General features: G+C 42.0%; 6 protein-coding genes across 10 annotated transcripts; 3 read left to right on the plus strand and 3 right to left on the minus strand.

Moving 5' to 3' along the window:
- The first annotated feature begins 152 nt into the window (after positions 1 to 152).
- Positions 153 to 1,142, plus strand: LOC143372588 (uncharacterized). The gene is made up of 2 exons (XM_076818924.1): positions 153 to 341; positions 476 to 1,142. Exon 2 carries the CDS (start codon positions 485 to 487, stop codon positions 1,007 to 1,009), a length of 525 nt encoding a protein of 174 aa, XP_076675039.1. The 5' UTR covers positions 153 to 341; positions 476 to 484; the 3' UTR covers positions 1,010 to 1,142.
- LOC143372583 (b(0,+)-type amino acid transporter 1) lies at positions 994 to 8,740 on the minus strand. Of its 2 annotated transcripts, none has more exons than XM_076818916.1 (6): positions 8,319 to 8,740; positions 3,069 to 3,434; positions 2,227 to 2,975; positions 1,841 to 2,054; positions 1,445 to 1,750; positions 994 to 1,363 (listed from the first exon to the last, which is right to left on the minus strand). In XM_076818916.1, the coding sequence occupies exons 1-6, from the start codon at positions 8,341 to 8,343 to the stop codon at positions 1,299 to 1,301; spliced, it is 1,725 nt and encodes a 574-aa protein (XP_076675031.1). In that variant the 5' UTR covers positions 8,344 to 8,740; the 3' UTR covers positions 994 to 1,298. The 2 variants fall into 2 exon arrangements, with proteins under 2 accessions (XP_076675031.1, XP_076675032.1); XM_076818917.1 differs by lacking the exon at positions 8,319 to 8,740 and adding an exon at positions 3,573 to 3,715.
- A 280-nt stretch (positions 8,741 to 9,020) lies between these two features.
- On the minus strand, positions 9,021 to 11,211 carry Cyt-b5 (Cytochrome b5). 2 transcript variants are annotated; one of them, XM_076818925.1, is made up of 4 exons: positions 10,601 to 11,172; positions 10,384 to 10,512; positions 10,197 to 10,258; positions 9,021 to 9,822 (listed from the first exon to the last, which is right to left on the minus strand). In XM_076818925.1, exons 1-4 carry the CDS (start codon positions 10,739 to 10,741, stop codon positions 9,738 to 9,740), a joined length of 417 nt encoding a protein of 138 aa, XP_076675040.1. In that variant the 5' UTR covers positions 10,742 to 11,172; the 3' UTR covers positions 9,021 to 9,737. The 2 variants fall into 2 exon arrangements, with proteins under 2 accessions (XP_076675040.1, XP_076675041.1); XM_076818926.1 differs by having other exon boundaries at positions 9,664 to 9,860; positions 10,601 to 11,211.
- Positions 11,212 to 12,186: 975 nt separating this feature from the next.
- Positions 12,187 to 14,723, plus strand: LOC143372585 (torsin-1A). 2 transcript variants are annotated; one of them, XR_013086317.1, is made up of 4 exons: positions 12,187 to 12,745; positions 12,822 to 13,087; positions 13,168 to 14,055; positions 14,292 to 14,723. XR_013086317.1 is itself a non-coding variant. In XM_076818921.1 (3 exons), the coding sequence occupies exons 1-3, from the start codon at positions 12,559 to 12,561 to the stop codon at positions 13,759 to 13,761; spliced, it is 1,047 nt and encodes a 348-aa protein (XP_076675036.1). In that variant the 5' UTR covers positions 12,187 to 12,558; the 3' UTR covers positions 13,762 to 14,723. The 2 variants fall into 2 exon arrangements, 1 of the variants encoding a protein (XP_076675036.1); XM_076818921.1 differs by having other exon boundaries at positions 13,168 to 14,723.
- Vav (Vav guanine nucleotide exchange factor) lies at positions 14,335 to 19,436 on the minus strand. The gene is made up of 9 exons (XM_076818915.1): positions 18,954 to 19,436; positions 18,244 to 18,763; positions 18,100 to 18,168; positions 17,236 to 17,425; positions 16,703 to 17,065; positions 16,096 to 16,416; positions 15,625 to 16,029; positions 15,266 to 15,537; positions 14,335 to 15,180 (listed from the first exon to the last, which is right to left on the minus strand). The coding sequence occupies exons 2-9, from the start codon at positions 18,651 to 18,653 to the stop codon at positions 14,820 to 14,822; spliced, it is 2,391 nt and encodes a 796-aa protein (XP_076675030.1). The 5' UTR covers positions 18,654 to 18,763; positions 18,954 to 19,436; the 3' UTR covers positions 14,335 to 14,819.
- Positions 19,437 to 19,670: 234 nt separating this feature from the next.
- Dnaseii (deoxyribonuclease II) lies at positions 19,671 to 22,488 on the plus strand. 2 transcript variants are annotated; one of them, XM_076818919.1, is made up of 7 exons: positions 19,671 to 19,831; positions 20,462 to 20,577; positions 20,766 to 20,943; positions 21,231 to 21,723; positions 21,791 to 21,893; positions 21,967 to 22,105; positions 22,182 to 22,488. In XM_076818919.1, the coding sequence occupies exons 2-7, from the start codon at positions 20,465 to 20,467 to the stop codon at positions 22,287 to 22,289; spliced, it is 1,134 nt and encodes a 377-aa protein (XP_076675034.1). In that variant the 5' UTR covers positions 19,671 to 19,831; positions 20,462 to 20,464; the 3' UTR covers positions 22,290 to 22,488. The 2 variants fall into 2 exon arrangements, with proteins under 2 accessions (XP_076675034.1, XP_076675033.1); XM_076818918.1 differs by having other exon boundaries at positions 19,673 to 19,831; positions 20,459 to 20,577.
- The last annotated feature ends 2,087 nt before the right edge of the window (positions 22,489 to 24,575 follow it).

Below are 24,575 nucleotides of genomic sequence, written 5' to 3' on the forward strand. Positions count from 1 at the left end.
AATAACTTGCTCGTTTGAAAACGTAGAGATGATTTATTTATTTAATTATTTGTTTATTTAATAAATTGTACAACTCATCTAGTTTCATTGTAGCCCATTGTGCACGATATTGTACAATGATACCGTTAATTTATTGTTTTTTTACATGCAGTCGAAATTGATCATTTTACGAACCACGAAAACAGATGGCTATAGTGTTTCTTTTGGTCGTAAAACAAGATTTTTTGTAATAATATTAAAGGAATTATTTAAGATATGCGTACAAGCATAAATAGTACTATTCGAGATTTTCTAATAATTTTTATGCGGTTTCCTCAAATCCTTATACTTGAATTATAAACGTACGATACAAGTATTTTATCATTATCTAACCTCAAGGAAAGTACATTACTGATAGCGAATTCGGACGGTCGCACTAGTGCGCACTGAGTGCAGGTTGTCGAATGTGCTATAACATAAAATCATTACATTTTAGGGTGTTACGATGGCAGATTTTATTCCGACACGTGTATCAAGGGTGAAAAAAGACGCTGTAAAAGAATTTTTGTTAGTTAATTACGAGGGACCAAAGAAAAAGATAAAAGGAAATGCTTTTGGCAGCGAAGAAAACCAGAAGGCAGAGAGTTCCATGAGCAACGTCACAGAAAGTAAAGAAAGCAAATATAATGACGAGAAGAAGAAACAAGAATTGGAAATGAAGCGCGTTAGATACGAAGTTATGAAATTTGGTATGTCTGGCTTCGAGAAGGTAAAGGCTAACGAAGCAAAAGTTGCCCTCGCCATAAGTTTAGGGGCAAAGCCTCCTAAAAACACGGGAATTAATTACAAAGTGTTACAAAGGCAAAGAAAGGAGCAAAAGAGAACGGAGAAAAATGAGGAGCGCACCTCAGGGCTCGAGAAAAGTATGATAAAATACAAAACTAAAAAGATTCATAGGAAAGACTCCAGTGGTATATTAGGAGTTTATGGAAAAGCGAATAAAAAAACATTGAGTAAAATTAAAAAGTGAACTTTTTATCTGCAAACGTTTAAAACATCTCTACCCACTTCGCTACGATTGTTGTAACACCAACTAATCACGCTGCGTACACTACACTGTATGTTACAAAAGAATAACGAGTAATAAAATAATATTCTTTTTATGTTTGTGAAATCATTTGGGCCAGCCTTGAGCTTTAATAATAGGATACACTTTTTTGCCTATGCATATTTAAAATATATGTGTATATTTATATATGGTTCACGACGCCGCAATGGAATGATTTGGCATTCTGAGAACCGCCCTTTGCATTCGATCGTCAGTCAAAGGCAGCAGCCGTTGGCGCTACCTCGAGTAACATCTGAAGAAAAGCATTCACTCCTTCTGTAAAGAGGAATAGTAAAGCATGTTAAGGTACGTGGATACGTATTGGTCTGGAGAAAGGAACCAATGGATCGTACTTACCCATAAATTTGGGCACATATCCGTATTTAACAAACGGGAGGTAGACAAGCATGCCCGCAAATATGAACCCGAACGCGTACAAGTATTCGATTTGAGGCTTATCAATGATTGGCGCTACAATCAGGTACGCAGAGATTGCAAGTACGAGGACTGGTATCACCAGCGGGCATTTGTATGGTCGTGGATGATTGGGTCTGGTCCTTCGCATCACCAACAGAGCGAGCATTGCTCCGCCATAAAAGATCCATGCGGTGAATGAAAAAAAGTCGATCAAGGAATCTATGTTCCCGGAGAGTACCATCGCTCCTGATAAATCACCGAGCGCATTTCATTAAACAAGTTGGAGTACAAGTATGGGCGTTCGAGCGATTTGCTAAGTAGACGCGTGAACGGTACCTGCGACGATGGAGTGGAAGATAAGCCCTGGTGCGGGGGTAAAGCGTCGCACGTGCACGTAACTGAGACAGTCGAGTAAATGACCCTCTCGGGATGCGGCGAAACATAGTCTACCTGCTGCAAAGAGAGTACCATTTGCGGAACCGAACGTGCTGATCGCAACCGAGAGCGGCATGAGCCATGCCATAACGCCAAGAATCCGATTTCCAAAAGTCTGTAAAACGTTATAGAAGGATAACTCTGGTAGTGTTTGAATGACTTTTCTTTTTCTTTTTTCTTTTTTTTTTTTACTTTGGGGAAATCCGATCGATTGGAGTTTAGAATATTACGAGATAGGATCGTCTGTTCTAATTCTTGGCTTCGCGATTGGAAAATTGTCGTCTTACCACAGCAACAGCTTCGCTTTCGATCATCTCCGAGGGCGACATCACAGCTAGGTAAGATACGTTTATCAAGGCGTAGCAGAGGGTAACGAGGGGTATACCGATCATGATCGAACGCGGTAGATTCTTTGAGGGGTCTTTGATCTCCTCGGTGACGTAATTGAGATTGTTCCATCCGTCGTACGCCCAGAGGCCAGTGTAAAAAGCTGTGGCCAGCCTGCCCAAGTTGACGGTGTTGCCCTCCATCATATCGAAAGCGCCTTCCAGATGCTGGGTGTTACCCTGTATCAGCTTGTAAGAGCCGCCGGCGATTACCACAAGTATGGCGATCAATTTGGCCGCGGTGAATGCGTTCTGTACACCTGTGGCCAGATTAACGCTGTAACAATTGACCAGCAGTATAAGTATGATCGCTAGCAGTGCAACGATCTTGACCACTTCCTCGGGTGGATCGCAGTCGGCCGCGAACGCTTCTACCGCGTACTGCGCGAACGACAGGCATATGATGGCCATCTGGGACGGCTTTAGGACCAAAGTGGAGACCCAGGAGAAGAGGAAGGCAGGCGGAGCGCCGAACGCGTCCATGAAGTAAGCGTACTCGGCGCCGCTGCTAGTGTTCATCGTGCCCAGCTCGGCGTACGCCAACGCGCCGCACAAACTCAACATGCCGCAGGCCGTCCATACGAGGAAGCTGACTCCGATACTACCAGTTCGAACCAATAGCCCTGACGGCGAGACGAATATCCCGGAACCTATTGCGAAACCTCACCATTAACATCATTCGCCGGCTAAGTAAACAGCGCAAACAGTAGATATATTAAGAGTTAAAGGTCGTCGATCGCTACCTATCATGGTACCAACGATTAGAGCCACCCCACTGACGAGTCCCACCCGTCTCTTGAGGTGAACAGAGTTGTTCTCCTCTGGGTCCGTCCCCTCCAGCCCTCCACCCCCTTCACCCCCGTCTTCGTCATCTCCCAGACCCCCAGATTTAGCTTCTTTTTGTTTCCGTTCGTGTAGCTGTTGCTGTTGATGCTGAAACGGCGACGTGGAATTCCAGCCGTTATCGTTCCCGTTCCCGTTGCCGTTGCTAATGCTCCTCGCCGATCGCGAGACCAACGTCGACTCGGGACCTCCAATCCAGCCTCCGCTTTGCAACTGTTGCTGCGGCTGATTGCCGTTACTCGTCTGTGGATCATGTCCCACGGTAGCTGAAACAGTCCATTTCGATTCTTTTAGTATTCTATCTCTCGCTCTCGGTAGAAGGCCCAGTGGCCCAGCTAGCGTTCGCAAGTAGAGAATAAACTTTTCGTTTCTTTTAAGTTACCGAAACTGGACAATACGATTACCTTTCTTCATAATTCATAAGACTTTCTACTGGACGACTTCGAACTAACCCTCACCTACCAACAACTACTTATTAGATCGCACGGACTTCCGTAAAAGAAGGCGATCCGGCGGATCAATTCGGTTCGTTCGCTTGCTCGGAACGTAAAGGGAGCGATGTTTGGGAACACTGTTACTTACGCATGGGAGGTATTACCGTTCGCAGCGCTCAAAACAGTAGGGAATACATATTCGGAATTGTTTAACGTTTAAGAAAACGTCTGTATCGCGTCGTTTCCCCGTTGCGACTAATGAGAAAGGCGTTAGAAAGATCGAGGGAGAGCAAAGGGTCCGAAACGCGAACAACAGCAAATCGTTGAATTTGTATTTGTCGCCACGTGACGTCCATTATTATATTATTATCTTCGAAGCGATGCTGCTACCGTAATAGTTCGCGTGGCCGGCTGCCAAAAGATTTCTCGTGACCGAGATCGTTATGCCTTCCTTCACGTGTTCCATCGCGGAATGATAGCCATCGGTAAAGCGTAAATTCATCGATCGTATCGCCGGAACGAAAGAGCCGCGACGCCCGAGCTTGTTAATCGTTCCGGTGGTGGGCTTTTCGATTGCCGAGTGGCCGCACTGTTTGACCACGCTAAAAATCAATATTATCGGTAATAACATCGATAACGGATGTGAATTGCTTAATGCGCAATACGAGCATGTCGCATTCTTTCAAACGAATTGCGCCCCGAAGAAATTCAAGTCCCCCTATCACGCGAGGCGTGGTGGTCTCTTCTTCAAGGTGACCTTCCGATAAAGGACTATCGATTTTCTTCGCGCATCTACGGGTTTCCGTTAAATAACAATTAAATGTAGACTATCTTAAAATGCCATTTATTTGCATGCTTGAAACTGGGCTTCGCGAAGAGTACATGCGTGCGTAATTTGTTTACCTAGCCCAGTAATCAAGTTTCTCATCGTCAAAAAGGGAAACAGCTCTTTCCAACGAATGATTTGCGCGACGGAACTCGTTGGGGCGCGGATAGAAAATTTACAAGAGCGAATCGAAATTAGAGACGCTAAACGTTGCAAGCTCTAAGTAGCGGCGAAAGTCTTCCAAGATTATTCGTGGCTGAGCATTCTGGCTTTAGTTGTCCATTTGCAGCGTGATGCAACACACCGGAGACGGTTCGGCCTTTCGACTGATTTGTGCACCGCACGTACGTACGTGCCTATGTATCTGCCTGGGTACGTAAACGTCTCCCGACCACTTTACGTACTATTTCATAAAACGTTTCCTAGCAAGAACGGGGAGAGGAGTGAATTATTGCGTCCCCTTTGACAGCGTTTTCAAATAAAAAAAAAAGTAATTGCGCGGCGGGTCTCAGCGAGACAAGAGTGTCGTACAAAGAACGTAATTCATTCGCTCTTGTTTAAAAGCAATCGCGACCGATATTTCGTTCTGTCGCCGAGCAATGTAACCGCTTGGCTAAGGGGAAGACGAGTCTAATAGTTTTAAACGATTGGAGCAACGATGATGTCGCCTGGCAGAAGGTGATTGCCACCAGGCCTGTTGCTCTCGTCCGATGACGGACCCCACGAATTAAGTTGCAAAATTCTTCGAACTGGTAACACGATATGCCAACACAGACGACTGCGGAGTTTCAGCCGTCAGCACGTATCATAGATCACTTGGCGACCAGCAGAAAGCCCGTCGGATCGTGCCCTTTCAAACAATTGTAATTCATCATTCGCGCTGAATAATTATATTCAAATTCGTTGCTGTTATTATTATTATTACGCGAACGTACAGGCAACGCAGGCGTTCGCGCGCGACGCAGGAACGAGGCATAGAACCGTTTCTGAAACGCGTTAATGTTCACTGCGCTAAAGCATCGTAATAATCCAATTGCGTTTAATTGATCGCTCGTGCGAAAGAAACCGAGCTTTGTATGCGGTCTCGGCCGTACGAAGATTGCGTTCGCGACGAAGGTCGAATCGGTCGTAAAAAGGGTATTAAATTGCGCCTCGAAGATGTTGAATTTGTTTGACCGAGTCTCTGTCGGAACGAACGACTCCGGGACGGCTCGAGTCGCACGTAATTGTGCACGTACAGGCAGCGCGATATTATCTATAGAAAACCCGAAATTACGAAACCAACTGTCTCGAGTTCTATGCAGTCAACGACACTTGGCCTGCGATTACCTATTGGCGGATCTCAGCGTTTCCAGCCCGTCTCGCCAACACGCAATTTACCAGAATCCTTTCTATAATTTTTCGACGATCACCGAACGCAGATTCGTACTTGGAAGCTCGAGCCCGTTACGCAAACACCGCCAGCTAGCAAACGCGTTCAGTTTCCTTCCTACTTCGAACTGTAAAATCCTCCGTGTAAAGCTGCCGATTTAGGTATAGCAGTGTGACATTGGTCAATGGTTTTCGTTTCATCCTATCGACCGCGGTATTTGCTGCCGTCTTATAACCCCGCGGCGGACTTTTCGTTCGTGCGTTAAATATAAATTCTAATCGAAGTGACGTTACAAATGACGGAAGCGGTTGGAGTAGGCTTTCGTAGCGCAGGCTTAATTTTCCTGGTGCGTTCCGAACGATTTAGAGATGTATAGTATTTCAAACAATTCAGACGCGTCGACCCAGATAATGAAACACTGTTCAAAAGAATAACGCGCATCGGTTGCGTGCGAAGAATATAATTGGCTTAAACGGAACATGTCGCGGAGTGCTTATGGTCGTCTCGTCCCTCTTCTTCGTACAGTGCGTCTATTTCTGGCCACTTCGTTCGGCACATATCCATTGTGAAATGTTAAAAATAAGCTGGCCAACTCGAATCGAACTTTTCTGTCGGTCGTGCTCTGTTGTTCATAGAAATGCCAGTCTCGTGGAAACTAGGGCTGGGACTATTTGTCGAATTTTTCGGTATTCGAATATTCGAATACCTCGGTTGCTCAATTATTTGGCGAATATAATTCGGATATCCAAGTATTCGAATATAATTCGGATATCCAAGTATTCGAATACTATTCGGATATCCAAGTATTCGAATACTATTCGAATATCCAAGTATTCGAATACTATTCGAATATCCAAGTATTCGAATACTATTCGAATATCCAAGTATTCGAATACTATTCGAATATTTAAGTATTCGATACTATTCGAATATTTAAGTATTCGATACTATTCGAATATTTAAGTATTCGAATAGTATGGTGTGAATTATAAATCAAGTTCTTTAGGTTCATTTGTCAGGGTGAAATCTTATAAACTAATTTTGACCCACTTCACACCATACTATTCGAATAGTATTCGAATAATAACATTCGAATACTCAAATATTCGAAGTTTATTCGTAGCATTCGAATGCTTGTAAAATATTTGAATATTAAATTATTCGAATAGTCCCAGCCCTAGTGGAAACCACAATCTTTTTTCACGCCAGTGACCGTTTACTGCAACGATTCCTTGAAATTTACACATTCCATTCCAACCTTTTTACTATTCGAAAATGAAAGGAAAAAGGGGGGAAAAAGATCGCGACATCACGCGTACGATAATATAAAGCGGAAGGTTCTCTTGGCGAACGCGAAAGACCAATTTGCGCGGAGGAGCGTCTTAAAATATGCTTTTCGGTCCGATTTAAGAACGAGGTGGGCCTAGAAATCCGATTCCGCTCGACCACGGGTAAAGGTATGCGCGATTAAGTGGCTGTGAACGTAGAATCGAATTGCCAATTGAATGGAGGTAAGATGGATATACTCTTCTGATGTATAACTCGAGGATTCCATTCCGTGCACCCCAGCGAACGCGCGAACTTCCCATTTCACGGAGTGACGCAACTGTTTGCAAATTTCGGGAGCTGCGTTCTCCCCCTTACGTAACGAGAGGATCATTTTTCCTCGCTCGCACTTAACGAACGTCTCCGTTTCGACTTTCGACTCGATAGATCGCGGATTCGTTTTGGAACGGTTCGTTGAATCGTCTATGTCTGTGCCAATTAGGTACGGCGTACGACCAACCGTAAACAAGCTATCAACTGCCAAGATCAGAAAGACGCACGTGCGTCGTGTACGCTTTCAAACATGTACATATATACTTACATACATGTTTTTCCCGAATAACCTTTCAGCACCTATTGTTCCCTAGTTCGAATTCTAATTCGCGGCTGTGATGGGCAATCGTATTCCGCCTTTCTGACGGCGCAAGTGTTAAAATTAGCTGTGCGGACAGTTGGAGTTTAGTGAAACGAGCAGAAACGATACGAGAGTCAGAAAGTCGGACTGCATCTTGGCACACACACGTGCTTTCTTGCTTTATGACTGTAACGTGTGCACTGGCACCAACAGGTTTTATTCGAGGGATGAATCGTGCCTCTAAGTATTAAGAATGCTTTGGATCCTGGCGGTGCTTCACGCTTCGCCTAACCTAACGGATCGCTGATCGATCAATGATTTACGCATCTTTTCTACCCGACGATTTAAATGCTTCCACGCAGCTGTGAAACAGCAACGCGCCAGAATCGTGCACGTTTGCGTGCAGCGTTTGTACAGCTTAGCAGTGCCGACAAAAGACTTGTCCCAAGAATGGTGGTCGCAAGTTTATGAATGAGCGACCCGGCGAGGGTAAAAAGCGCGGCAATCTTTGCAATTACGAGTTTGTGTATCTCGCTTTAGCTGAGCCTAAAGAACGCCGCGTAGCTGAAGTGTGGTAAAAAGGGTTGCATGTGGTAGGTAACAGAATGGGGTACTTACATCGTTTGAAGGGCGCGACATGCATGACTCTAAGAGGGACCGATAAGAAGGGCGGACTGTGAGACCGCCTCTCATGACACCACGCCGACTTTTCGGTGCAACCACCGTCTCTGCCAGACTACAGCTGTCTTCTGCTCGCCGTCTGGCCTCTCTTTTCCCGCTAAATTTCCTCGGCAATGTCTCGCTTGCGCGTCAAGGGGCGACCGTGCTGTACGCCCTTCTTTTGCGCCCTGATTCTCTAACTAAAGACACTCCGCCGCGATCTTGTCTGTCTCTTCTTCAACTAGAGCTCGCCCGATCCCGGTCTCCCAGCAGAAATTTACGTCTGGTACGTATCGGTCGCAAAGTCGTAGCGTAAGTACGAGACTACAATATTCCAACGCGACACACACCGATCCAGCTCTGACGATGAACTGGGCGTTCGACAAAGGGAGACGTACCCCGCGTACCCGCCAAACAGTGGACAAGAACGAGGTCGTAGTGGGGCGATTACGGGGGAGAGAGGGAAAAAGGATGGATGCATCGAGCGCCGAGCGTCGGCGCCTAAACACGCTCGATATCGTCTCTCCGTATTTCGACTTCTATCAGATACCTACGAATTCACATTCGATAGCTACCTAAGCCAGTAACACCCTTTAATCTTGTATCGAGTGGGTTATTTCGCAGGATAGGTATACTAGGTACTATGTTCGGAACAGCGTATGAAACATAACAAAAAGTAATTTATTCTTACAATATACATAAATGTACAATGAACGTTTAATAAAGTTTATCATTAAAACACAATATTAAAATGTTTATTCCCGACGCATTATAAAAATGAAAACTCTCTCTGCTTGTAAGTGTATGTCGATTACTATTCAAGTGTAAGCGCATTCATCAACCTTAAATAACTTTTTCTCCATTTAAATATCTGCCCAGGCTCATTGTCAGATTCTGTAACTGGATACTTTTTGGTCAATGTTTTCTCCTTTATGTGTTACTCATTTCTATGTCCATCTTTCTTAAATGGATATAATAACACTTGTAGACAAAAAGGGAAACACGCGGAGACAACTATTGCATTTAATGGATTTTAGCAAGATTCTTTACTCAAAACTCAGTTCCTTTGTTTCCAAGGAAGCCCAATGCAACAATACAAGTTACATTAATTTATTCTTATACATACTTATAGTCAATATATTGGTATGACTATACGTACGTGCTTGTACATGTACATATTTATATAGATTTTTAGTTTCGTTATAACAAATGAATTTCCGTGTTCTGTAGATATTCTTACACTAGGCCAGCCTGTACGTGCAACTTTATGTCATTAGAACATTGTAATAATGTGCGACATACATAATATCCTTCGATTATTTGTAACAATCATTTATGTATAATATAAGTTACAAAAAAATAAATATTAGGAATGATTCAATGTGCTTTGATAAAATAACGGTAGACCAGAGTCGCCAGAACCCCAAGTGCGATTGGAATCAGCCACGACCTCCAAGAACCACTGCAATTGCCAATCATCACATCACAATGCAGCAGCGTCTATTCGCATATTTACATATTTGAAATTTCAATAACATTGCAAGTTTGGATAGCACAATGTTAACGTAGAAATACCATATGCCTCGAGACCGTACTAATATGTAAAAACAAAATGCACAAGCACATTGATATTAGTATAATAAGCGTGCTATTATAGCAGTGGAAAATCGAATTTTCAATTGTGCTATCCAACGGACGACGACACGAGTAGTTGTAACATAGGAAATACAAAACCAGTGCAGGCAGAGTGTTAGTCATAGATTATGTACCTGTAATAGCTTCATTAATAACACGTGTACACGATGATAATAATCATTATGAAAGAAAATGTTTTACCTAGAACTGTTTTCTGCAAACACTGCGCTTAAATCATTGGCAGATTCCTTTGTCCATTCCTCCTAAAATTCATGAATTAACTGGGTACTTTGATGGGAAATAACTTGCTATCGTCATAAAGAATAATTTAGCCATTGTAACGGATAATATTTATCAGGTACAGATAGATATTAAATTGTATACCTACTTCTACAAGTTCACCGATTTTATATGTCTCCATTATCTGTCTGGCATCGCTCGAGTGACCAATATCTTCGAAGGGTTCTGTACCATCTTGACCAGCTTGTTCCATAAGGGCTTCTTCGCCACCAGGATGCTTAAATTCAAAATAAAGGGAAACACATTCTCATATGTTCTCGCAGAAAAAGATGTGAACATCATAATTGTAAGAATAAAATATCAACCTCATTGAGGAACGGAGACACATTATAAATTTTATTGTTAATGATAATCCACAAGTCACTGCTATCCGTGTGTTTAGCAACTTCTGCTCGCGTGAACAATTTAGTAGGCACGGTATTAACAGTAGAGTTCTCGGACGCCATATTTTATCTTCTTGCCACTTCTTGCTGTAGTGACTAAACAGTGAGTAGACAATATTTTTTCGAAGATATTCCAATACAATAGAATCGTTTAAATTAAATATAATCACAGGTTAATTATCCTTCGGAAAGTAAGAATCACGCACGAAATAATTCCCGACAGTGTATCAGCAAGAGGTATTCAGTTAGCTGCTCCTACATACAGTCACAGTCTGATCTGCATTTAGCGAATCGGTTACTAGATGATGAGAATATTATGCGTATCTGTGATAGTCTAGTGTTCTGGGTTCAAAAGGTCTTGCTTTAAAGATGGCTTTTGCTCGATTACCTATCTTAACTTATTTACTGATTACAGGAAACCATGATTAGTAGCCGAATAAATTCCAAAATGTGCAACAGTTATTTTGCGTCTACAACGAACTTATTTTGGTAATAAACGTAGAAAGGAATATACAAATGTAATACAGATTAATGGTGGTGTTGGTGTTAAGTTATGCAGAAATTTATACAATTTTATTATCTAGTGTATTCTAGAGTAAGTAATTATTCCGTCCGCATTCAAAATTTTCATTGATGCGTCGGCATGCGTCCCCAAGAAACATTTAGGTACACGTAATAAATGTTTAAATTCGCTGTGTTTGTACACACGTATGATCATTTCTCTATATTTTGGAGATTACATGTTTCAAAACCAGGCCAATACAAAATCGCAATTTTTACGGAAGTATTCTAAAACTAAATCAGTTGTATAGTTGGGATATTTCAGTCTTTGTTTAGTGCTAGGGAATCGAAATATACCGCCTCTAGCGATTTCTAGCCTAAGTGGACTTCTTTCAAATATTCATTACCTACTATCCGTAAAACAATTATTCATCGGTAACATTGCATGCGACACTAAAATGATAAGTGCGAAACGCCCCAAACCGGTGACAGAAAAATGCATTACAGCGAATTCGGTATCTCGCATTGACTCTGCGCTAGTTCCAAAAGAGCCGAAACCCGATTACGCTGAAATTTTGATAATAGCTTCATTTTGCATAAAAATGAGATAGCTCTATAAGAATCGACCAATCCAAGTCATTTTCTGAAACTAGCGCAGAGTCAGTGCGAGATACCGAATTCGCTATTAGGTCTATCCTATACCTCGCCTGTGGTGTGATACAAAATTACATTGGATGATAAGTCTATAGTATGCCTGGTCTGTGGTTAAATTTAAAACACACAGTTCGCGGGGTAAAACAAAATGCAGTAATGCGCACTCCACGTTTTATTACAGCAGACGTGGAAAGTCGGTAAAACTTATGAGTTATTAGAAGCGCATGATGATGGAGGAGTTTTTAGACTTATTATTGGGTAATGGAATGCTATTGAATGCTATTTAGAAAAGGACAAAGATATCCAGTGCCCGGGTGGAGACTGGAGGCTGAATAGCCCTGAATAGCACCTATCTAGTCAGTTTATTTGAGTCGCCACTGGGCGGCTGTAGCGATTATTTCCCAAGAAAATAAACAAACTGTTTGAACGTGTTTTTATCTGAGAAGACAATAATGATATTAATTAATATGAATGCATAGCTGCAACGAGTAGAACGGTGAAAAAGTTGTCTGTTTATTAATAATAGTTTTATATTCTGGAACCGTCTTCTTCGGGCAGAAACTGGTCAGTGGTCACTGCACGGCAAGCGGTTAAATTCAATTCGATTTCCTTGGAAGAATATGATCGAATGTTTTCTGCCGTACATTCGTGCTAGATTTTATCAAATACAATTCATTTGCCGACTAGTTAAACAATCGTAATAATAATATTAGCTGCGATAGAAAATGAATCCTGCCAGTTCCATGACCCTGTGGATCTTCATCAGCTTTTTAGTAAATTGTGTTAGGTGCGAAATTTCGTGGTCAGGAATGTTTTCGGATATGTATAGAAAAGTTGCCGATGTAGCAGAATATATTCCATGCAGGCTTACAGAATGTTGTACCGAAGAATATGTTTCCCCCGATATCAATAGTAAGTATATAGAAGGTGGTGTTTTTCGTTTTATAGAATGTGTTACAGTAATTGCACGTACATATCTATTTTGTAGAGTTAGACGATATTCTCAGCAAAGAACTCTATGGGCAACGAATTGCGCATCACGTAGTTACAAGTGCTTTACGCGGGCACTTATCTTCGTCTAATCCTCCAAAAGCATTGGTCTTGAGCTTTCATGGCCCACCGGGAACTGGTAAAACTTACGTAGCTCAAATGATCGCCCGGTCATTTTACAAAAAGGGCGATCTTAGTCGGTTTTATCATTTCTTCAATGGTCGTAATGATTTTCCTTTGACAACAGATGTAGAGAAGTACAAGGTATACATTTAACATAACATATCTTTACGAACTGAAATATGATTTATATATTTTGTACCGTGTTATTTTCATTGATTTAGGAAGAATTACGCAGAATTATTAGTAGTAGTTTAGAGAAATGCGAGAGGTCAATGTTTGTATTCGACGAAGTGGATAAAATGCCGGAAGGTTTATTGAATGTTCTAGTGCCATTCTTGGATTACAATACATGGTTCAAATCTTGGAGACTTACGGGTGGCTCGGTAAATACAAGGAAGGCGGTTTATATATTTTTATCTAATACCGGCAGCTCACGCATTACACAACGCTTACTGGCTCTTTGGGGAGAAGGCAAACAGAGAGATATGACTAAACTTCAGGATTTCGAGCATTTAATAAGCGTCGGTGCCTTTAACGAGAAAGGTGGTTTTTATCAGAGCGATACCATAGATACTAGTCTGATAGATCATTATGTACCTTTTCTGCCACTCGAAGAAGCCCAAGTGAAAATGTGTTTAAAAAAGGCTTTCATAAACAGAAATATTATCCCTACCGACGATATGATAAAGGATGCATTATCTTATGTGATTTACGGACCCACTCCGCACAAACTTTATGCAACAGCTGGCTGTAAAAGGCTGGAACAGAAAGTAGCTAGTATAATATACGCTGAAAAGAAGCGAACAGAATTTTGAATATCAGGATTATAGGATGAGAGGATTGCAGGGATCAATACCTTTTGTGTTAACGTTTCAATAAGGTCTAAATTTTATTGATTATTCTCATTGGCACAATCAGAAAATATGTGTAACAATTAAAAAAATAGTATAATTAATTTGTTACAATAATGCGTGTAGCGATATCCATATATTTATGTATGTATACGTTTATCTTTAAGGAGTAGCTAAAATTTTTATCGTTAACGGTACAGAATTACAATATATATACAATTGAGGCTTGGCAATTGACTTGAAAATATAGTTGTTACGGTATAAGTATAAAATCGGTAGACGCACACATTTTCCGGTATATGTATACATTTACCAGTTCGATGGGTAAATGTGAATACAGTTTTTAAGAAGACCTTATCTCTACATTCACCAGACATGAAGGGTAAATGTAATTTGTACTCACTTTTACCAACCAAGCTCGGATATGTGTACATTTTCCGGTAAATTTGTACATTTACATAACTACGTACTTTTACCGTAACATAGTCATAAAGAATAAAAGTTGTCTATAAGTATAAACATTTGGCAATATATATATTTTCAACGTGATTCTAATATACAAGGATAGACAACTTTGATCTTTATGAATTGCTTTTTCTAAAATTTATTAATACCGCCGTATCGTACCGAAAAATAATTATTAATCTTCTCGTCTATGCGAGTTGCTAAATACAATTGGTTTTTATAAGTCCGGTTCCGTTCACATACACGCATATGCACTTTCTATTTATATAATTGTGATATAGCGCAACCTCAAGTAAAGAGAACAATAAAATAAACTGTATTTTTATAATGATATCGGTGTATGAAAGTGAATTTATCTATATTTTATACAATGTAAAAATGTATTATTATAATATAGCTTATTTTTTCCTTTTGTTCTCCATTGAGGGGCATTTTAATAAAGTATTATGATTGCACGATGACGTGATTAATGTGTAAAATACTCTTGATCGTCGTGCCATCACACAGAGCAACTATCTAAGTAATATGTATAAGTTATGAACTGAACGAGCGAAGAGTTATGACTCTTCCTCAACATATTCCTTTGGAAAGAATCCTACATGATCTGCTATTTTTCCTTTCCACCATCCTTTGGCATCGCCTTCTTTGCTCAGCACTACGACTCTACAGCCCCGTCGCAGGCTCAGTTGATTACGTTCTCCTCCATTAAAATCAAACAATGCTTTGGCCAATACACGCTGGTACGGCCACAATAAGCGCTGATCTAATTTCTCAAAATTCTCCGACAATGAGACCCGTTCGTAATATTCCACGAGTTCTACTACACTTTTAAAGAAGCGAGACTCACTGAGATAATATAAATCAGCGCCATCCACATCGCGTTTAAATACCCTTATATGTTTTACCGCTCCGTCTGCCCTGTAACATTGGTCAATCTTTTGTTTCGCACGAATATTCAAGAAAACATCTGACGGAAAAGCAGCGTATAGGGTACGAGTCTTACTTGATACTAAGGGCGTAATTAGTTTCATGTTTCAGACGTGGTTGTCCTGCAGGCCGTACTCGTAGCATGTATGTACCATCTTCCCGGGCTTCTAAGTTATTCGAAGCCATATCTCGCCCCATCTCTCCCACGAACCATAATTTTACGGAAAGTGCACGCTCGCATGGCAGAGGTGGTGGTGGTGGAGGTGGAGGTGGTGCCGGCATACACCGACCTGAATGTGCAATGCACTGCTTGTGTACAGCAAGGCGACAAACTTCGCATCGATATCCCTACGATTAGAGCGGTCAGCTTCCGTTAACTTAACTCTAAATGCAATATTTCACTTTCATGCAAACGCATTTCCAACAACTTTGTACCTGAAACATGCGACCTTTCAGAAACTTGCCACATCGCTGGCAACTACACGGACTGAAAAACGTTGTAAGTTTAAACTTATGGTTCGTGTTGCGACACGCGGCAGGATCAACGTTATCCATTGCATCCTGCAGCGCTTTAATCCACATCTGTTTTTGTTCTTCCGTTCGTGCGAATAAAGTATATGCTGTATACTCTTGTTTATGGACAAGCAACCATTGATAAGACCATCGACCATCTCTGCCGAGTGTTCGTCTTCCTGTATGATCCTCCAACCTATAATCATCTAGTCGTAAAGTTTCACGGTAACTGTATTGCTCTCCTCTACTCGCTTTGCAAATTAATACTACTTGTTCAAAAACAAACGCATAACGAGCCTTTACTCGTTGGTCACCGTGAGCTTTTACCTAGAACGTAATTGCAATATTTTGTTAATGTTTAATTTTAAAACACACTTATCAACACAATGGTACCTTAAGCTCTCCGTCTCTAAGTAATCGCCCAAAATCTTTCAACTGCGCATCTTCTGGCATGTCCCAGTCAATTATCGATGCCTGAATATCTTTTATAATGTCCAACGTGTCCGAGTCACGTTTCACTTCATTAATATATTGAGCTATATCAACCATAACTTCTCTAGCTTTTCCAAGCTGCCGCCTATCTTCTAGCCAGTCAGAAGGAGTTTCTTCTACCAGTTTATCCAACAACAAGTGATATTTCAGTACTCTTTGCATCGGAACGGATAGTATGTCCCGCAGCTTAAATTTACCATTATTAGCTTCTTGCTGGCATCTCTGTAATTGATACTCGCGTCAAGTTCAACGGTGTATAACAGGCTTGGGAATTAAGTGATCTTTTCGGCCGAGTTTCAGAGGCGACGCTTCCTTTCTCCCGCCGCGCGTCTTGGCCCCCGCGGCGGCCCAGAAGCCTCGGGCGCCTCAGGCCCGTGCCGTATGAGCGGGAGAAAGGAAGCGTCGCCTCTGAAACTCGGCCGAAAAGATCACTTAATTCCCAAGCCTGGTGTATAAAATCGATAAAACACTAACTACATGTACGTTAGAGGCTCAAATTAAATCTTACAATAACTTCTTGATTAGCTAATTCGTTGCGCGCACAGGCTTCTTGCAACGTGTTTTGCGCAAGTGTCAGGTTTGCGCAGTAATCGCCATAAATAAGGAACTTTTCTCGCCAATCGAGGAAAACTTGTGCTAGAACAGCACCGGTTCTCGCTTTTCGAAGCTGGCTGTGAAAACCGGCATGAATTTCTGCGAGTTCCTTTATACCAAAGAAAATACGCGTTGATTCTTCAGGTCGCAGCAATGCTGAAAGTGGTCTAGCAAAATGTCTGAGCAAACTGTTAAGGACGTCCGAGTAGTTCCGTTCTGTCTCCACCAGCTCTTGGATCACATAGTCTCTCTTTTCACCTCCAGAGATTGCACCGTCCTGTTTTTACAAAGATCGTTTAATTACGAACCGTTACACTCTTCTCTCGAGGTAGGCTCGCGGCTGTATCGAGAGAAGGCTGTACGTATTGAAGATGAAATACTATGAAGCATGACAGGACCAGTGAGATAAATTTCAATAATAAGTAAGAAACAGAAAAATATAACGACCTGTGCAACAGATGGAGGAGGCGGCAAGTGCAAACTACAAAGGTCCTGGTAGATCTCTTCGCTTTGAGCATGGCTGCAGTATGCTCCGTACCCATCTTCCTCTCCAACTGGATCTTCGTTGTCCCCTCCTCCACCTGCCTCATCGCCCTCCCGCCTTCTAAACCGTCTGCGACGACCTTCATCTTCGCGGCTTTAGCATAAAAATATGAACAGCCATGCACTATTCATGCACGAAAAAAAATAAAACTTCTGGGCCAACTTAAACTACTTGTAGCGATAGTGGGTCACGTTATTGACAATAAACACAGCTTAGCGCATAAAACTCAATTATGGTATATAAATATTTTAAAATAGTGCCAGTATCACTGTACCGAATTATATACGACTCTTGACGTTGCAACGAATGTTTGTAAACAACTGTTATATAACGATAATAAGTGTACTTTTTTGAATAATGAAATACAGTGATGTTTGGTACTTTTCTTGCAAGATATTATACTCTTAAATTGCAAACGACAGATACCTTCTCTGTGGAAGGCCAGTCGTGTTGAGAATTACTCGAGAAGCAGAGTAATTCCTGATATACTTGGGATTCATCTACATCCATACCCTTAGGTTTCATGGAAAATGCCACCACTCCTGTTGTGGGGCTAAACCCATTGATAAAAGTTAGTATAAACTTTTTAAATTGTGCAAAAAGTATAAAGATATTTTTTGTCATTCAGCGATTCTTACGGCAAGTCTACTTGTAAGTTCCCACCTTTAAACTACGCCCCTTTGTCGCATACCAATCACGATTTTTCTTTTCTTTAATTCTTAACAGATATAGAATTTATAGTATTTCATGGACATTCGGATGCTTACCCTGCGCCGGCGCTTTGTAAATCCTTGTAAATATCTTCTTGCGATCTACCGTGTCCTACAGAAAAGCTCCTGCAACAAATAGCTCTCGTTAAGTATATGGCTGTAATTTCGAGAATTCTGCGAATCGTAAATCCAATTACTTACGGAATACCCTTGCGTCTTAAGCGGGGACAATTGGACAAAGCAGATAAAGTACACAGCACGCGTTGAAAATTCGACAGATCGAATAACATGGAGGCCTCGAAGAGGTCGGAATCGGATAGGCCGAAAGTAGTTGAGCATGCGGATAAAAATACTTTTATATTTCTTAGACACAGGAACTGCGCCATTTGTGGCTTTTGATTCACATCTTTCATGTCTATGCATCCAGGATCTACCATATTCAGAAGATTGCATAGCAACACACCGTCCCTTAACGTATAAGCTAAATCGAACGGTTTCGCTTCTGGCCAATTTGCTTTGTGATCTGCCCTTAAAGCTCCGCATCTGGTCAGCCATTTGACACACTCGTGCCAACCGCTCCCGTTATCCGAGCTGCTTTCTATTCTGCTCATTTTTGCCACTGGAGCCAGCAAAATATTAAAAGTTCAAGACAATAGTTCCTTTAACTTGAGATACATTAGGCCACGAGAACTTTATAGATGCGTTCTTTGACGGTGGAAAGCTACAAGATCACCAAAGTCTGATTAAAAGCTACAATTTAGGTAAACAGAATTTTTTAAGACGAAGAAAGTACAAGGAGACTACATGTACAAGCAGAGTTTTCATTGATAAAATTATCTGAACTACTTTGGGGGACAAGAGATATCATTATCTGTATACGATTAAAGTAATTAGGATTTTTAGATGAATACCTCCATTCATGGGAGGTTTTACGAGTTGTTCCTTCCTTCTTCTGTCAGCGTTACGAATATTCCCTGATAAGTTCAGCGATAGAACAACTCATTATTGCGTCCCGTGTCGGTGCTTAGAGATACCTCTCAGTGGAATCTGCAGTGCCGTCTAAAATCCTCTATTGGCAGTGTCATTGCTAAGAAAGCATCTTGCTGAGCTACGGCTTTAGTATATGGCTATTCCTTTACACGATATGCCTTGTTTTCTCATTGTAATATTATGACGTTCGGCCCACTGTACCTTACCACCGCCATATTGCTACTTCACTGCAGTCGATCATATCATAAATCTTGTTGCAGCCTTTGCTTCAAACGCTCAACCGTAGATGGTGTTCAATGTTCCTACAAGGAAGCTTACGTTCAAGTTCTTTTCAAGTTAGACCTTCCGGCTTCCGCAGCAACTCTCAATGCTCTATCGATAGCAATTATATCAATCACAGTAGTGGCTTTTAATTAACGAAATCATCCGAAAGTATTTATAGATAATTATATCTAAAATTTGTATAACTTTATGGATACAATATACAGTTTTATCGAATACGTTGTACGAGCAAAGAGTTAGCTAAGTCTAGAGTAGAATAGATCGGAAATTTTCAAACCTCCGGATTATTCACAGAAACATATATTGTACGCTGTTTGAAAGAGATGGCATTAAACAGTCAGCCAATGGGGCAGATCAAGTAGCGTGACGTAAAGCGATACTCCGTTTATGGTTCTCGGCATATTCTACAGTCACTTCAGTGTCCATGCAGTGGGCAGATCGTGATGACACGAGAACCACCACTCGAACAGCTGTAGAACCGTGTGTTGTTTTACTACTGAACATCTGATACTTCTCGGTACGTATAAGCCTCGGTGCGTTCAAACGGGCGTACTGTACAGTGGACTGACTAACACACGCACGTATCGTAGATGTTAATTGTTTCATTTTTTTACCTGCGGGTCGTTTGAAGAACACTTTTGTCGCATTCTCACTTATCGACAGTTTTCATTTTATTTCGCGACGTTAGGATATGCTGTTCATACTGTAATCGTTACGAGGCAATCGAAAATCTTCCGTACAACATATATGTACGTACATACGAGTCCATGTGTGGACAGAGAGTGTATGGTGATTTGACGCGGACAAGCAAGGCCAGCGAGTGCGAAATATCTTAACAATCATTTAAAAATACCTCGCATGTAAGCAGGAATGAAATTTCAGTCAAGATTTAATTAGAATTTCATTCTCCGTGACTCAATAGCGCGCACATACATACGAATGTACCTAAGAGGTAGGTATGTAGTTCGTAATTCTCCACGGCTGTCATCGCAGCGTCGTATAATCACGAAGTGACTTCATTTCCTGAATAATACCTTTAAACGATTACTGTTTTCCGCGCTATTTGTACAAAAGTGGCAAATGTTTTAAACTAACCGAGCGATAAAGATAGAATCAATGGAAAACACTCCTTTTCTTATTTCAGTAGACCATGAGGCATGTTCTGGTTTACGCAGTTGCGTTATTAATCGCGCGTAACGCTGCAAATGGTAATTCGCGCGACAAACTGCAATGTAAAGACGAAAATAATATGCCAGTTGATTGGTAAGTACGTGCACAGTAGGTCCCTGTAACGATCTTCGAATACATCGTGCTTTCTCCATTGCCTCGAGCCGTTTTCGGGGCTATATTTGGAAAGCATTGCCGCGGTGCGAATAATTTCGTGATAAGACATCGTGTACGTCTATTGGAATATAAACTACCTCTAAGTTCTCACAGCAACGCTATTTTAGGTATGTGCTTTATAAATTACCGAAGCTCCAGACAAGTAGTAATCCCCTGATTAGAAAAGGGCTTGCTTATCTGTACATAACGGACGCAACCGTTGGAACTGGTTGGCAATTGTCCGCTAGGAGCATCGCTTCCAATAGTTCTATCCCTGGAAGCACATTAGCACCCCTTTACAATGACGTAAGCCTATACGGAGCATTAATTACTTAGTACAGATGTATAACTAATCAATTACAAGCTGTAGGATATTAAAGGGTTAGACCACCTTGGCCGGGTCAGGAAATATCGCATCTTTAGGAATTTATTTCTAAGTGACGAAAACACTTTCATCGATGAAAATTTTTCAATGAAGACAGAGACATCTTTGAATAATATATACAATTTTCTTTTAAAGAAACTTGTAGACGTGTTTTTTTTCCAACGATTCGCAATATTCGGATAAAGTATCGTAAGATTTCATTGCACAGGAGAACGACGAGGAGAATTTATGGGCGTTATATAACGACAGTCCGCCAGATGCGCCATCAATCGGGTCATATGGGCACGCGAAGGGTGTAGCGGTGGTTAATAGTGGCCAGGGCTTTTGGTTAATTCATAGTGTTCCTAGTTTCCCTCCAGCCCCCAAAGCTGGCGACTTGACTCGCCCACCAAAAAATGGGCATGTAAATATCACGGGCAGGTACGATTATCCACAAAGTGGAACGCTGTACGGGCAGAGCTTCCTCTGCGTCTCCCTTGACGGCGATCAATTTAACACCGTTGGCAAGCAACTAATGTACAATGAAATAATTGTCTACGCGAAAAATATCCCCGACACGCTCGCCACGAAGTATCCATTACTACGGAATGCGACCAATCAAAAACGGATTAAACTACCGCCATACGACGATAAAGCCGTTATAAAATCCCTGCGATCCGTCGAGTTCACTTCGTTCGCCAAGGGCGGCAAGTGGCAGAGAGGTATGTAATTGAATAGCGTTTCGCGCGGCCCGGCCCCCATATCGCATTACACGAAGCTGATTTTCAGAGTTGTATGCTGATTTTGTCGGGCCACAATTACAGACAGATTTGTACGTGCAGTCGTGGCAGAATGGTCCGGGGAAGCTTCCGTCCATCTGCACAGATAGAAAGTAACGTCGTCCCCTTCGGTATCCGGCAACTTGCCTTTCGTTCGGTTCCTTCACGAGCTCGTTATTTTCACAGGATTTACAACGTTAAAAGTCTGATATTCGGCGCAGCTAGTGTCGATTACGCGAATACTCACGATCACTCCAAGTGGGCTGTATCGGTCACTAACAGAACGTCTACACACTGGGTTTGCATCGCCGACATTAACAGAGCCGTAAATATGCACACTTCTTTTTAAACAGTTCTCTGCATTTTATGCTTGAAAATGTTGAAGCTATGTCTGTTTTTAGAGTACGCAGTATTCCAGGGGTGGCGGAGCCCTGTGCTTCAAGCAGCCACAATTGTGGACTCATTATAGAAACGTTGTAAACGACGTAGAGCGTTGCTCTCGCGCGTAAGCGAAATATTTCTGTCTGTCACTGTACCTGTAACGACTCAAAGTGAGTCGCGATATGTTACTCCGAAGCTACGCATAGGAAAGATTACGGCGTGGCTCCCCAAGAACGGTGAAACGAGTACAGTGACGTTGGTATTGTTTAAGCGTGATTCGTTATGTTATGTGGCCTACTTTTAGTGCAATAAAATGAGTGCAATTAATCGGCGTAGCACCTTAATAGCCCATAGAGTAAACAATAAGGTGCATACAAGGGAAATAAATATACAGAGGTACGTTGAAGTCGTGTTTATAATACACACTTCTCTTTTAAGAGGCCATATCATCAGGCACTGTGAATGTACTTATTGTTTTCAGTAAATTGTGAGGGACGATAGCACTGCACAGATACACATCTGGATGTACATTTGGCATAGTGCCTGAGTGCTAATTTAGCGCTAACTGCAGTACTGCTTGTAATCTGCAGAAACGAGGGTACGAATGTATATTTATTGAAACTGTTCGCAACGATTCTAAAGTTGCGGAAACTACTCGAATGTCGCGCATAGTCTAATCGTTAATGTGACCATCAAGTACAAACAATGCGTTCTCGTAGGCAATAGGAACGGAAGCTAGAATCGTTTGAATGGGCAGCTTGTTATCCGCACAGCAGGCTGTTCGTCAATGTGCATCGTAAACTGCCGCAGCACCAGGGGCAAAGAGGGTATACAGGGTAATAACCGTCATATTAAATGCAGTTTACTTGCAAGTGTATAAAGAAGAGATCTCGGTGGTTCTTTATTACTGTGGAATAAGGACGGACGACGGGGATCAGAAGCAGTTCTTAAATTGGATTTTATGAAAGGCAATAGCGGGCGTCTCCTGCACCGAGTCCCGTTTCGTCTTCCTTTTCCTCGGCCGTGCTTATTGTCTACCTAAGGAAATTGCAGAGTAGCTCGACGCGCCGTTAGCGAAAGAAAAGAGAAAGCGGGCCGGGGTTTAGTAAAGGGAAGGAGGAGGAGGGGGGGGGGACGATTTGCTCTTTAATGAAAATTCCGAGAAATCGACTGAACTTTGGTCCGCTCTTTATCGCCGTTCCAAATTCCTCGAACTCTTGTTTGCTACGGGGATGAGGAGAGCTATCTAAATACGTGCTGTCCCTCGCGTGCCCTCATGATCGATTATTATCCGTAATTAGTATTTACATACTCGGTGTTGCCGGCCGAGAAACAAGCGATACGAATATTACGAATACGGTGTTCCGCCACCCTAGCAATTACCGGGGAACGGTTAGAAGTTAGAATAACGAGGGAGGATCAGGAGGAGGGATAAAGAGGTTTGGATGAAAAGGTCGATAGATGGAAGGTGGTTAAAATTTGGGGGTGTTCATCCGAGCATGAACCAAGCGGCGTACGCTACCAGAAGACAAAACAGTGGCGAAAACAAGAAGCGGGTGAGTTCGGCAAAGCATCTGGAAGTGGATGCTTGGAAAAACAAGCTGGCTGCCGCTGAAAGGGGATTAAGAGCAGGAACGCAGGCAGGGATTCCTTTAATAGGGCGCTGGCAGCTGGCAACATTCGCCCAATTTCTTCGTGTCTACGTAGATATTCATCCACATTCCCGATTCGACGGAATCGGCGTCTCCTACTCTTTTTATAGAAAAGTATCGCTCCGCGTGTTTCTGTTCCAAATAGTCCCTAAAAATCTGCGATAGAATAGACAGATTAATAATAGCGCGTTTAAAAGTATCCAGTGGGAGGGCAGATTTCGGATAGAGTGCGTAGTGGTGTCGTAAAAGCGCAGGAAATTTCGCCCTTGACTGGGAAGATGAGGTGCGGTGCCCTCGGCGATATTTCAGCATTAAAGGCGGCCTGGTCTGCATATTAAAATCCTGTGCACCGCGTATATACATATACGCGAACCGTTATATGCATGGTCCATCGGGTGCGCCGCGTGTGTATTTAAGCGCCACCGTTATGGCGTGCGCGTAGCTTCCGTTGTTCTTTTTCCTCCGGCCGGTCAACATTCTGTCGCCTGTACCGCAGACCTCGTGTTTATGTGGCCCGAAATCGCGTAAGAAATCGCCCGTAGAGGTTACCCTCAGAAGCAGGGCCATCTTAGCCAATAGGCACAGTCTGTGCTTAGGGCCTACGAACCTGCAGGGGCCTGCGGAAGTCTAAAAATGAAATTTTAAATAAGAATGCACCCTGATATAACAAAACCAAAGTTGAAAATATTACTACTAGGCAATTAGAATGTCGAATTATTTTGAAAATTTTATTTTATTTTCGAAAGATTGCGAAAAAGAATG

Source organism: Andrena cerasifolii, chromosome 8, assembly GCF_050908995.1.
Source record: "Andrena cerasifolii isolate SP2316 chromosome 8, iyAndCera1_principal, whole genome shotgun sequence".
In the NCBI taxonomy this organism is placed as follows: domain Eukaryota; kingdom Metazoa; phylum Arthropoda; class Insecta; order Hymenoptera; family Andrenidae; genus Andrena; species Andrena cerasifolii.

What these genes read in the sequence shown, in the direction of transcription:
- Vav (XM_076818915.1), bottom strand. Translation starts at nt 18,653, where the DNA reads ATGAGCAGAATAGAAAGCAGCTCGGATAACGGGAGCGGTTGGCACGAG. An exon ending in TTAGAGACGGAGAGCTTAAG is followed by an intron (nt 16,030 to 16,095) that starts GTACCATTGTGT and finishes ATTACGTTCTAG; the next exon opens with GTAAAAGCTCACGGTGACCA. An exon ending in AATTACGCCCTTAGTATCAA is followed by an intron (nt 15,181 to 15,265) that starts GTAAGACTCGTA and finishes CCAATGTTACAG; the next exon opens with GGCAGACGGAGCGGTAAAAC.
- Dnaseii (XM_076818919.1), top strand. Translation starts at nt 20,465, where the DNA reads ATGAGGCATGTTCTGGTTTACGCAGTTGCGTTATTAATCGCGCGTAAC. An exon ending in GGGCGGCAAGTGGCAGAGAG is followed by an intron (nt 21,724 to 21,790) that starts GTATGTAATTGA and finishes GCTGATTTTCAG; the next exon opens with AGTTGTATGCTGATTTTGTC. An exon ending in TCGCCGACATTAACAGAGCC is followed by an intron (nt 22,106 to 22,181) that starts GTAAATATGCAC and finishes GTCTGTTTTTAG; the next exon opens with AGTACGCAGTATTCCAGGGG.
- LOC143372585 (XM_076818921.1), top strand. Translation starts at nt 12,559, where the DNA reads ATGAATCCTGCCAGTTCCATGACCCTGTGGATCTTCATCAGCTTTTTA. An exon ending in TGTTTCCCCCGATATCAATA is followed by an intron (nt 12,746 to 12,821) that starts GTAAGTATATAG and finishes TCTATTTTGTAG; the next exon opens with AGTTAGACGATATTCTCAGC. An exon ending in CAGATGTAGAGAAGTACAAG is followed by an intron (nt 13,088 to 13,167) that starts GTATACATTTAA and finishes TCATTGATTTAG; the next exon opens with GAAGAATTACGCAGAATTAT.
- LOC143372588 (XM_076818924.1), top strand. Translation starts at nt 485, where the DNA reads ATGGCAGATTTTATTCCGACACGTGTATCAAGGGTGAAAAAAGACGCT.
- Cyt-b5 (XM_076818925.1), bottom strand. Translation starts at nt 10,741, where the DNA reads ATGGCGTCCGAGAACTCTACTGTTAATACCGTGCCTACTAAATTGTTC. An exon ending in TGTCTCCGTTCCTCAATGAG is followed by an intron (nt 10,513 to 10,600) that starts GTTGATATTTTA and finishes TTTGAATTTAAG; the next exon opens with CATCCTGGTGGCGAAGAAGC. An exon ending in AAATCGGTGAACTTGTAGAA is followed by an intron (nt 10,259 to 10,383) that starts GTAGGTATACAA and finishes CATGAATTTTAG; the next exon opens with GAGGAATGGACAAAGGAATC.
- LOC143372583 (XM_076818916.1), bottom strand. Translation starts at nt 8,343, where the DNA reads ATGCATGTCGCGCCCTTCAAACGAT. An exon ending in AATCGTTGGTACCATGATAG is followed by an intron (nt 2,976 to 3,068) that starts GTAGCGATCGAC and finishes GTTTCGCAATAG; the next exon opens with GTTCCGGGATATTCGTCTCG. An exon ending in ATATGTGCCCAAATTTATGG is followed by an intron (nt 1,364 to 1,444) that starts GTAAGTACGATC and finishes TCCTCTTTACAG; the next exon opens with AAGGAGTGAATGCTTTTCTT.